The sequence below is a fragment of the Chaetodon auriga genome, chromosome 12, assembly GCF_051107435.1.
Source record: "Chaetodon auriga isolate fChaAug3 chromosome 12, fChaAug3.hap1, whole genome shotgun sequence".
Lineage (NCBI taxonomy): Eukaryota > Metazoa > Chordata > Actinopteri > Chaetodontiformes > Chaetodontidae > Chaetodon > Chaetodon auriga.
The window spans coordinates 20689570-20701820 of NC_135085.1; the positions used below are offsets into that span (position 1 = coordinate 20689570).

Sequence of the window (12251 nt, forward strand, 5' to 3'; positions counted from 1 at the left end):
CTCTTTCCCTTCACCTGACTGCACTGTGTCTTTCTGATGACCCCTCACCTCCTGGTCTCACATTCTCTTCTCCTCCTCCTCCTCCTCCTCCTCTACTCGCTGTCAGTCGGAAGCCGATGAGGACTCTGAGATGCGGACTCAGGTACACTGGGCTCGCTTCATGGCCCTGCTCAGTGCATCACACCACCACCACCACCACCTAATGCACTGAGCCCACTCAGACATCCGCCATCAGTCACTTTGTGCCGCCTCTCCGCCTTGGCTTGCCTCCTCCTGCTTCTGTTGACACGCTCACTATCGCACCACACTCCAGACTGACCATTCACTCTTGCCTGACTTCACTTCACAGACTGCTGCTGCAAAGCTGTCGCTGCCTCTAAACTCGCAATTCCAGCTCATTTCTCAAGTGCTTGTGTTTGTAAATGGTGGAGTCGTGTTTATATTTCTCTTCCTGTTGCTGCACCAAAGAGTCAGATTTCACAGTTTTCAAGGTTTTTATAATTCATGGCTTTTACCGTGACTCTTCGGTGAGTTGACTTAAGACACCATGCTATTTATGGCCATGCTGTAGAAGACAAAGCTCCCAATTTCTCCTGAAGAGAGTCTAAATTTAATAGCAGCTTTAACCACGAATCCTTTCCCCTCTTTTGTCTTTACAGTATAGTTTCATAAGACGAGTAAAAGGGGAAAACGTTTTTATCAAGCATAGTAATCTGATGCTAGAGGTTGGTAAGAAAACAATGCATGCCTGAAATATGCATGCAGGTGCTTTTTGTATGAAGAATCCTGACTGATACCAAATAACCTCAGCCTACCAGTGGCTCTGCCAGCATTACAGACTGTTATTACATTTTTATTTAACAGATTTCTTGCTTGTTTCTTGCATCCAAATTATTTTTTGTGAGAAATGAAGCGGCAGAAATTAAACTGAGTCAGTGTTCGTAGAGGATCTTAACTTCTAATGAGATTTGGGAGTGTTGTGCTTGACTAAACCTGTAAAACTAAATCTGTGAACATTTGCATGAAGTCATTTATTTTCGTTGAATTAAGCTGGTCCTAAATGCTCCTTTTGCATTTAAGAACGAACGGCTACTCCTTTTGGTTACAGCTGCCATGCGGATGGACTTTTTTTTTGCCATTGTGTTGCTGTTTGTGTGAGCTGTTGCACAGGTAGCCTGCACAGCCTCCAAAACAGACCTGTGAACAGTAAACGTAAGGAGTGAAGCGCATAATGCAGTTGAATTGGGTCAGTGCTGGTTGACCGTTTCAGCTGCATTTTATGTGGTTTTTGGTAATTCATTGGATATGCAGACTACCGTTGCGTACTTAAAGCATGGCCGTCGTCCCTCCGTGCCGCTCCTGGCCTCATCTCCTTGTATCATGGTTGACCGGGTACTGTAGGACACCTCGCCTCCGGCAGAGATGGTCAAGCACCAGACCAACATCAGCGAACTGAAGCGCTCCTTCCTGGAGACGGGCGACAGCACGCCGGGCCTGACCGAATGGGAGAAGAGGCTCTCCTCGTCCCCCGCGCGCTCGCCCAGAGCGGATGAGGCGCCGATGATAGAGCCGCTGGAGCCGCAGGATGTAAGCTGCAGTCCACAGCTGACTGAATGACGGCATGTGTGTGTGAAGCATGACATCACCGAGGAGATTTTTGCGTAAACAAAGACATCAATCTCAAGAGTGTTTGCGTTATGAGTCACAGTGCAGTAAATTCAGTATTCGTAATGGGGCCGGAGCCATATTTTCTACATCAAAATGAGTCCGGCACGGTGCATTTTATATTCCAAATGGCTCATGTGCATATTAGAGGAGAATGTGGGCGCATTCAATTAATCTGCAAAGTCATTCAGAGTTAGTGTGCAAAGAAGTGTATCACCCTACGTTTTCCCGACATCCAATCAGCAGCTGATTAACATATTAATTTGTCTCGGTAATGGATGGTGGGTGCATTTATTAATCAGTAATATGATTGTTGTGCTGTGACATTACGCGCGCGAGTTAGGAGCAGTTTTATCAGCGTTTCTCCTTCACTTGTGTAACATAATCTGATGAACTCGCGCAGGACAAACGAGCGGCACTAATTGGAGTCTCTGAAGACTAATCACTGACATCAAGCGTGTCTGCGGTGAAGAGAAGCTGATTTCTCTGGAGGAGCTTTGGGATCTGGATCGTGTCCCTTTGAGTACTCGCTCTGGACATGTCCGCTCTGGTGGCCGTCTCAATCCGTGTTTGTGTTTTCTCTCTCCTTTAGGCTGAACATGAGCCGCATGCAGGAGAAAGGACAAAAGAGGAGCCGAAAGCCACTGAGGTAAACTGCCTCCACTGTTCCTTTCACACATAAAAACCCTTGTGTTTTGTGAGTGGTGTGTTTTGTCCCTCTGTTTCTTGCTCCAGATGTCTCTGGACACCAGCACGGTTTTTGGTATTTTGGCTCTCTCTGCTTTTCATGTTGTTTCTTCTCTTCCTTTCCTTTATCTGCCTTTGTTCTTTTTTTTTAATTAAAGCCTGAAATGTCCTTCAGTGTCCAGATTTTGAGAAAGATAATAGTAATTTTTTAATATGAATCTAGCCTTGTCAAATTCAACTTAATAGTCCTCGAGACAGGACAGAAAATACATGAGATGAAACAATGAGGTCAGCCCTTAATGGCTGATAGAAATTCAAGCAGTACTCTTCCCTCTCATAGCTCAGTCAGAGATAATGCTGCCATGTCTGTGCAGAGAAACGAGGTCCCAAAGTGCGTCCAAACCGTGCGTCTTAGTCCAGATACTGATGGAGCTCAGTCTGTGTACGTGTCATTTCTAGATAAACGGTCTCTTGAGCTTATTCTCACCGTCTTGGCTTTGTGATGCCCTCTATTAACCTGAACAGTCCATTTCCAATAAGCCAAGTGTCTCCCCAGGCAGCGGGATATCTGGTGAAATACGTGGTGGATAGTATTGGAACCGATTTGGCCACCTCCTCAGGGCCACACGGGATTAGTCTGTCAACCACTATGGACGACGATGTCTTCATGGATGGGACCCTCAGGGAGGTGGAAGAGAAAACCCCCGACTCCCAGGAGGACGTGTCGGAGCGGTCAATGTTGAAGGTCAGCCCCGGAGCTGTCAGACAGGAAGTGTCCCAGGCCATCAGTGACAAGAAAGGGACACTCATTATCTTGAAGGAGGCGGAGGAGAAAGAAGAGGGCAGAGAGGGGAGTGAAAAAGAGGAGCCTGCAGTCCCTGATGAGGCCAAAGCTGAGGAGAATGAAAAGTCTGCTCCTCAAGACGAAGAAACCACCAAAGAAGACCCCTCTGCTGTTGTAGAAGCGGTCAAGACGCCGAGTCCGAAGGTGGAGATAAAAACTGACGACGTGACTCAGTTTAAAGGTACTGGCTCGCCTAAAAAGGCAATGGCCTCGTGGATTTCTGAGGAGGTGCCCACAAGTGAAGCAAAAGAGATGAAGACTTGCGACGCTCCGCAGCTGAAAGCGGGAATCTTCACCTTAGAAGAGGAGGAGTCAAAGTCCAGCCTGACTCAGATCGCGGTCTCTGAATCAACTACAGCCTTAGCAGTGGTACTGTATGAATACTAAAAGCAACAACCCCGGTTTGGCTGCCTCCCTCCATATCTCCTCCACCCTCAGCCTGCCCCCATTGCCTTCCCTCCGGCAGCAGCCAAACCAGTCTAACAGCAGTGTAATCGAGCGCTGTGCATGGCTAACGGTCCCCTAACACCCACCGTTTTCTCTCACACTTGCCAAACCGCCGGTTTCTGTTGCAGTCAAGCTTCTTTTTTTTTTTCTTTTTTTGATACTACTACCGTTTTGAGTTTGCTGACAGCTAAAGCAGCTCTCGCCTTGCCTTAGCAGCTGGCCTCCCACAGCTGATAAGGAAAGAAATGGGGGCTCTGGCTGGCTCGTGTTTGTTTTCTGGCGTTTTGCTCAGCTGCACCATTCCTTTATTTCAGCTCTGTTATCAGTTCCCTGAAAGCGGTGACTTCACAGCGCTGGCTCAGTGCCACCGCTGCAGCTTTCCCCACCTCATCCTCCAAAATCCCCCCTCTGCCTCCGTAACCAGTCAGGAAAACAATTGTATGGGTCTACCTAAAAAGAGATTTCGCTGTTCTCAAGGAACGGTGTTTCAAAAGCAGATTAGTGGAAATTTGCTGCCGGTGGATTCAGCGATGCTAAAACCGGATTTTCGTTTGAGGTTTTAGGATTTGTTCAACTCGGCTTTAGGTTCAGCAGATTTAATGAGCTACATAATGGTATTCCATACAATCCATACAATACTTACGTTTCAGACCTTTCATCCTTCCACCTCCCTTTGCTCTTTGTCTGGTGCTCACTGTGACTTTGACTGTCCTCTCTTTTCCCGTCTCTCTGTCTTCGTGTCCGTCCATCCTTCTGTCCCATCAGTCTACGCTGGGATGGGTTTCCTCCTCTCAAAAGGTGACCACTCCTCTCTGGTCCTCGCAGTAGTTTTGGTGTAACTGAAACCTTCATTGTATTTAAATATGTGAACCTGTTAATTCTGTCAAAAGCCTGAAAATGTATAACCAACATAACCGTGTTTTTCTATCAGGTGTGATGGGAAACTGTCCAGTATTCAGTGCATGCATTGGTCACGATGAAGCGAAAACATCATCTAATGGTACAATTTACATTCACAGACATCAGCCGAGCCAGAGGAGAAAGCTGTGGTTGTCAAGGAGACGGAGGCAGCGCCAGCCGAGTCGACGGGACCAACGGTGAATATCCCGACCGCAGAGGCTGCAGAGGCCGAGCCGGTGCACAGAGCGGCGGAGCTCGCAGTCAGAACGCTGTTTGCAGAGGGGGAGCTAGATCACGTAGTTGTGTTACAGGAGGGAATCGGTGGCCGTGGTTCTGTAAAAGCTTCAGAGCAGCTTCAGCAGAATGCATCTGTGCAGCTGGCAGCAGAAAAACAGCCACTAGAAACACATTCAGGGTCAGATGAGAGCACGTCTGGTGGTTTTCTGGAGCCTGCCGCTCTGACCTTAGCAGCAGAAAAGGAATATGAGGAAGTAATAGACGAGGAGGGAGAGGAGGCAGGCGTGGAGCGGGAGGTGTGGAAAGATGAACACGGTGGTTTCAGGTTCACCGTTGCTCCTGCTTACATCAGCGATTGTGAGACGGAAGAGTGGCAGCCATCAGCAGAGGAGGAGCACGGCGAAGGGGAGGCAGCAGGGGGTCGTTTGGAGGCTTTGGAGGAGGAATTGGCAGGTTTTAAAGACGCAGGAGAGAAGAGGGGGAGCACAGAAGTACATGGCAAGAGAGTCCAGTTCTCCAACCAAGTGCAGTATTTCGAGGGACAGAAGTTTCCCTCAGAGTTAGAGGATTTTATTGAGGAGGTGGATGAAGAGATAGATGAGTGTTCACCGGCGGAGGATGAAGGAAAAAAGACGTTTGCAGACATCTTGAAACCTTTGCCCTTTGAAAAAGAGAAGTACTACTATGTGCAGACGGACAGCTCAGAAGATGAAATAGAGAGAGCCGAGGAGGAAGATGGAAAGAAGGAAGAACTGGAGGAGGAGGAGTATCGTGAGGAAGAACTGGCAGAAGACGGTGTTGACGAAAAGGCTTCAGCAGGGAGAGCAGATGATGCGGCGTCAGAAAAAGAAATGGTCCAAAGTCAAGTTTTGGAAGAAGAAGAAGAAATAGAGGAACAAGAGCAGAAGTCCGGCCCACTCAAAGTGACCCAGACTGAGCCCCTGAACCTCACCCACCCACCTCCAGCCGTGTCCCAGTCGGAGGTAACCCTGCATCAGCTCCAGCGGCCCCGGCCCTGTAACCTCACCTCCACCCTCCACTCCTGCCGACACAATCTGCCACTAATAATCAAGGGCTAAACCCGACCAAAAGCATGGATCTGCGTCGCAACTTGCTAACTTAAGTTTGTCGCTGAGCAGATCAGGGGACCTTTTTAATGTGATGTGGTGCACACACTTGATCGAAAACTCGTGATTTGCATTCTCCAGTATCCTCTCCTTCACCGGATCAGGGACCCTAATGCATGACTGCATGCTCGTTTAGCGATTGAAGCCCTTCAATGACAGCCTTTGGTTCAGTTTGTTAGCATGCAGCATTTATTTGTGTCAATTTGATTAGTTTGGCGCCAGAGTTGAACAAAGATGCACAGTTTACAGTAAACACAGACCGCAGTTTGTTTCAGACACGGCAGCTAATTGAGCTGGAGCACAGATGGTTTTGGTGCAGCCGCTCTCCCTCTGCATGCTCTTATTTTGCCTTTTCGTCCATTAGAGTCTGGATGCCGTCGAGGTGGCCACCAAAGAGACGCCTGTGATCCACACAGAGACAAAAACTATCACCTATGAGTCTGCAGAGGTACTTAAGAACCCAACTTGGTGTTAAATCCAGTTTGCACTTTGAAAGACGTGAGAGATGATTGTGATCAAAGAATAATGTCTGTAATCTGCTTTAAAACGCCTTAAAGCCGCATTAACTGATATTTTTTGGTCACTTGGGGGCAGCAGAAACACACTGAACACAGCGCTGACACATTATCTCCCTTCACGTTGAGACGTCGAACATGTTGGCGGTCGTTTACACGTGCAGCAGATGTGGAGCAGCGTTAACGTTCATTTGGAGTTGTGTTTGTTTACGGCTTCTCGAGGATTTCTTCTGCCCACAAATGGCCAAAAAACATCAGTTGATGCATCTGTGAGGCTGATATTTGATCAGAGCTCAGTGAATGTGATGCAGCGGCAGCTTAACTTCATCTCGAGTCCAAACATAAGACGTGATTTTAAAATGTTTTGCTTCTGAACAGGTCGACACTAATGGTGACGTAGACCCCGGGGTGCTGCTGAGCGCTCAGACCATCACCTCCGAAACCACCAGCACCACGACAACCACACACATCACAAAGGTCAGAATTCACCCGTCGTCCCTCTGAATCGACCGCAGGCTGTTCATCTGTGCTTCAGCCTTTCTGTTTGTGGTTTTACCTCATAGCTAACGTGTGAAACAATCTTGACTTGAAGCAGCAGCTTCAGATGGATTAGACGGATTAGAGCTACAGCAAAGAGAGAGAAAAGAGCCTGAGAGTCTGGTTATTTTCTCCATTAATCACTCTCAAATCTTTGACAATCTTAAAAGTCTACCTTTGTTCAACGGAACCAAAAATATTAGACAAAATGTCATGTCCAAATGCTTTTATATAGTCTCTATTTAGATCCTCATTTTAGTTTTATATGCATCTAATATTTATTTATGTTTAGTTTGACATTTTAAAGTGTTTTATTGTTGTACAAGAAGAAGAAATCTTTTACATTTTTGAAGCTGGAACAAGTGAGTTTTTCTTTAAAATGTGTTTAAATGATGAAACAGTTCAATCGACAGACGGATTCATCGTTGAGAGCTGTTTGATTCTCTGTTTACGTTCACACCACCTTCCTGTCACCTGTGGCCTCGTTTCAGGGTTAAACTCATAAGAAAAAGGTCCATGTGGACAAAAGTGAGGCACGATGTAACTTATGTCTGATGAAGCTTTCGGCTGTTTGCCACATGTTTATGTGTGTGCGCTGACTTTAAGTCGTCTCTCTGCGCTCTGCCGGTCAGACGGTGAAAGGAGGAATATCAGAGACGAGAATCGAGAAACGGATCGTCATCACGGGAGATGCCGACATCGATCACGATCAGGTTTCAGAGCTTTTCTCTTTTCATGCCGTGTCTGTTTATTCGCCCTCATTTTTCTCTGCCTGTAAAGTCACTCAGTGGATTGGGGCAGTCGTTAGGAAAGAAGTGAAATGTTAGTGACCTTTGTGGCCCCTCGGGACCTTAAAGCACAGGATGTAAAGTGAATTAGCATGTGACATTTTAAATGAAACATTATTAACTCGTGATGTGGCTTTAACAAATACTGGACGTGTGACAATGTAACTAAAAGTGGCTTCCCTGTTGGCTTATTCACTCACAATCCAACATCCCCGCTCCCTCCCTGCCTTCCCCGTTTTCTGTCTCCCCCTGGTGACCCCTCCTGGCACTGCACCCCCCGTGTACAGGCTCTGGCTCAGGCCATAAAGGAGGCTAAAGAGCAGCACCCTGACATGTCAGTGACCAAAGTAGTGGTACATAAAGAGACAGAGATCACGCCAGAGGAGGGGGAGGACTGACCCAGGTAAGACAATGAGGTCCCAGTCCTGGTCCCGGCTCTGTCCGTTTCAGTCTGGTCTGGTTTTGATTTGGTCGGGCTGGGCTTTTTTCGAGCTGGTCTCCCGTCTTGGGCATGCTGCTTTCCCATCAGCGCTTCTCCTCGCCGGCACAGGCGGCCCTGCTTCTGCAGCACTTACAGCTAATGCATCACGCCGTTGTCATCCCAGCTCCGCTCCCCCCGCGGGGAAAAGGTCGGCTGATGCCTGCGTGCACACAGACCGGATATTATAGTCTCAGCCCGTAATGACACGGCTTAAAAACCTTTACTGTAATGCTCCTGGCAGTCTCATGCAACCTCTTGTAACTTGACTGCAACACTCCCCCCTGCTGGAAAGGAACACAACCCCGTTTTATTGGAGAGATCAGAGCAGCCATGCAACACGAACCTCTCCTCCTTTTTAAAGGCGATTTGTCATTTTAAAAAAATCCATTTCCAAAATAGGTTGATTCCTAAAGAAGAAGCTGCAGCGGAGAACAGGTGATGTTGAAGAAGTCGTACCTGCACTGTTTTGTCTACGTTGTGTCGCCTCACAAAGAGCACTGGCAGGGACGAGCGAGTAAATACCAGCTGAACCGGCTTCTGCTTCAGTCTGCATCGACTGATATCTGATCTGCAGGGAACACAGACCTGCTTTAGTCTGTTTTCAACTGCGTTCTTACAAGAAACATCATAAACCTGAACTGGGCAGCTCCTCATATGGTTGGTTTCACAAATATTATGCACAAGAATGAATTCCAGTTAAACATGAATTCATGCTGGATTGTTTTGCATAAAAAACAAGATGCTAAAATACACGTAGCATCGCTTTTATGCCACTTAACTACCTGAATTTTATACCATAAAGACTGATATCAGATTTATCCTCAACAGTACTCTGCAGGTCAATGCTATGTTAGCGTTAGCATCATTGTTTACTCATTAATGCATCAAAAAAAAAAAAAAGGCTCATTCATTTCTTCGTAGGGAGAAATGTTCATGCGTGAATCCCTGAGCTGGGACACGTATGTTTGAGACACACTCTCCCTTTTAGTCGCGCTCTTCCTTTCTGTTCGGGGGGAGACAAAATTAGGTCAGCGGTCCTCACGGCAGCGTTTCTCCAAACTTTCACAAAAGCAGCCGTTCGTGTCTCGACTTGTCCTCGGCTGTCGCTGCTGTGGGGATTATTTCAGGTGTGGAGCTGCTTGAGGATTCCTCTCATTCCATCGCACCTGAGCATGTCGTTCTAACCCCGCCGCCTTTCCTCTCGAGCATCGTGTCTGTGGAAACTGTCCACGTTACTCCAATTCACCTTTCTCGGCTCTGAAGCTTGTTTTTTCACGAGCTTTGGGCTGAAGCGATCCCAAGGCGCCGGGTTTGGGATGAGCGAGCGTGCATGTGTGTGCTTGCGTGACTCACCAGATGGGAATGCTTGGCTTTGTTTCTGCGGCCTTGCCCTCAGTCCTGTGAGCGTGCTGTCTAATATCTGAGTGTCAGACCGGCTGTGTTTCCCAGTAGCACCATTAACATGATACTGGCTGTTTGTCTCTGGCCCTTTTTGGATGCTTGTCTCTCTCTGCTGCAGATACACACAGATTGTTATTGTTATTGTTCTCAGCAAACTCTGGCTTTGACCGCGAGGAGCAGGCCAGCGTGGGCTTTAAATTAAAGGTCCTTCAGAATGAAGGCACCTTGCACAGCTCTCCTGCAGCACGTCGCACTTTATTCACCAGACGCTTCAGCTGTCCCGCCTCCATCACAGTGGTCATCTTTTCTACATACTCTTTAGTAAATACAGTCTCGTTTGGCTCATTAAGAGCAAAGTTTTTCAGAATAAAGCAGTTTTCAGTGTATCCTGATGCCTTCCAGCACTGAACATTACAAATAACCCAAATTAATCTCAGACAGTCTGTGTTTGATCTTCACGCCTCCTCCCATGAACTGCATTTCCAATTATCTAAAACAAATTGCTTTTATTTGAGAACAAACATAATCCAGGAGACTGAAATGGCTTCAGGTCTCATTCCTCATTTAACCCTTTTGGGCTTACAGTGCCCAATTTAGAAATCCAGAAATCCTCCCTCTTAAGGAACACTTCCTCCAAATCTCCCCCTCTTTGATGGAGGAAGCATGCAGATTTGGTAAACAAAGCACGGCGTGTGTGTGTGACATGTTTTAATTCTGATGGGCTAAAATTAAAATTCAAACCGCATGTTTACAGATGGAGAACGATGGGTTTGCTGTTTGTTCTCCAGTTGTAACGGCAGCCTTTCTGACTCACCGCTCGCGGTCACGCTCTAAATGGAGAGTAAAACAGTTGCTGTTCGTTTTCAGGAAGCTTTGCAAGTTGGTTGCAGCCAGAAAGTGCCCAACAAGCCTGTGTGTATCTGTGTGTGTGTGTGTGTGTGCGCGCATTTTGGTAGCTCTGTAGTCCCTCGGTGCATCTGTTCATGGGGTGAAACTGCCGCAGCCTTTAATCGGGCTCGTTTTTAGTCTGGCAGGGTGCAGCGTGGCACCGAAGGTTCAGGTGTGTTTAAATATGCATGATGGTACAAACTGCTGTTTCCTCTGTTCCTCCAGGAGTAACGCTGAGGGCTGTTTTCCGTTCAACCTCCCAGAACCCAACATCCAGACCTCCACACATTACTCCAGGACTCTCAGAAGACAAGAAAGGCTCCTCCTCTCCGAACGCTGCAGCTCGCTGCTAGTCGCAACCATCACCTGCAAAACAAATAAGTGCATTTTGCATGAGAAGGACGCAACGTTGCATTATCAAACAAACGGCAAGATCATACTGAAAACTGTACGATTTTAAAAACGGTTCTCGATCCCATCTGCACGCCGAATCCCTGTGTGCAGCGAGCAGACCTGTTGCTTTCACTGCCTTATGACTTTGATGCATTTTTATGATTACTGAGAATAATTATTGTAGCAACCTTTTTATTTATGAAAGAAAGCCATCACTCCAGAAACGTAAACTGCTGTAGGCTGTATATGATAAGGAGCATACACTATTTAACCTTGCTGTAGAAGTGCCAACCTCATTTGCCAGCAAGCATCGCCTCACCCACTCCAACGAGCCGCTGATTTTCAGTCCGGTGTGCCACTACAGACATCACTACGGCCCAGTTCTGTACATATCGGAGCTTTCCTAGGAGATTAGCAAATTATCTTTCACCGTTGATTTCTGTCGTGTCTGCTTGAATTGCATTTTCCTTTTTATGATCATTTCAGTATTTTACTGTCCCTCATCGACCGATTCCACCGCTTCGACGCTTTCGAGACGTCTGTTTTGGCGAAATTTGCCAAGGAATCGAGATTTCTGTGCGAGAGCTAGATTTTTATGTGCCTGCGCAGGCTTTGAATGTTTCCCAGGGTAGATGATCGGCTGCAGCACAAGTCCCAGGTTTGTGTGACTGTGAGGCAAAGGGCTCAGACTGCCGAGCTCTGCCCAAATTAGATGCAAAGCCAAGAGAGATCTGTCAACCCCCCGAACATGTCCACTGTATGCCGCCCTCATCTGTTCAGCTGTATCACAGTAACCCCTTCCTGTTGGTGTACAGCCATGTTTTCCTCAAAATGACGAAATAAAAGTGGCAAATGCATTTGTTTTAATTTGCTGTTTTCTTCCCCAATAATAAAATGTTGACCACAGTACTGAAACCCGTGTCGCCGCTGGAGCCGTTGATTTGAGTGCTGATGCCTTTTACCGCTCATGAGTCGGTGTTAAATACAGTTTGTGAAGAAAATGTGTTAAAGGACGCTGATTAAGATTCATCACAATAAATAATGGTTTAAACTGCTGATATGTGACACTGAGCCCTTTAATAGATTTCATCATAAAATTAACTTGTGGCACATGTTGGAATATTAGTCAAATTTATTTCTAAATTATGTTTATGTATAGATTTATCTATATGTAGTTCTACATAAAGACAGATTCTTCAAACTTAATTGAAAGGTTTTTTTTTTTTTTTTTTAAAGCGATCGACAATAAAGCTAAAATCTATGTGCTCGAGCAACAAGAGGCAATGAGACCAAACGGATTTCATAACCTCAGGCACTAAAATAACCTGATGAACAACCTGT

At 46.6% G+C, this 12251-nt stretch overlaps 1 protein-coding gene across 19 annotated transcripts in view; it reads left to right on the forward strand.

Moving 5' to 3' along the window:
- Window positions 1–11819, forward strand: part of epb41l3b (erythrocyte membrane protein band 4.1-like 3b) — a 54367-nt gene extending 42548 nt beyond the window's left edge. For 8 of the 19 annotated variants that reach the window (XM_076744211.1, XM_076744205.1, XM_076744203.1 and 5 more), the window contains 12 exons: window positions 107–142; window positions 660–725; window positions 1402–1587; window positions 2258–2314; window positions 2909–3565; window positions 4409–4441; window positions 4663–4740; window positions 6272–6355; window positions 6801–6899; window positions 7592–7672; window positions 8035–8150; window positions 10743–11819. In XM_076744211.1, coding sequence (XP_076600326.1) covers window positions 107–142; window positions 660–725; window positions 1402–1587; window positions 2258–2314; window positions 2909–3565; window positions 4409–4441; window positions 4663–4740; window positions 6272–6355; window positions 6801–6899; window positions 7592–7672; window positions 8035–8145 — 1488 coding nt within the window. In that variant the 3' untranslated portion in view covers window positions 8146–8150; window positions 10743–11819. The remainder of the gene's footprint in view (window positions 1–106; window positions 143–659; window positions 726–1401; window positions 1588–2257; window positions 2315–2908; window positions 3566–4408; window positions 4442–4662; window positions 4741–6271; window positions 6356–6800; window positions 6900–7591; window positions 7673–8034; window positions 8151–10742) is intronic. The other 11 variants (XM_076744207.1, XM_076744216.1, XM_076744220.1 and 8 more) reach the window with 6 other exon arrangements.
- The last annotated feature ends 432 nt before the right edge of the window (window positions 11820–12251 follow it).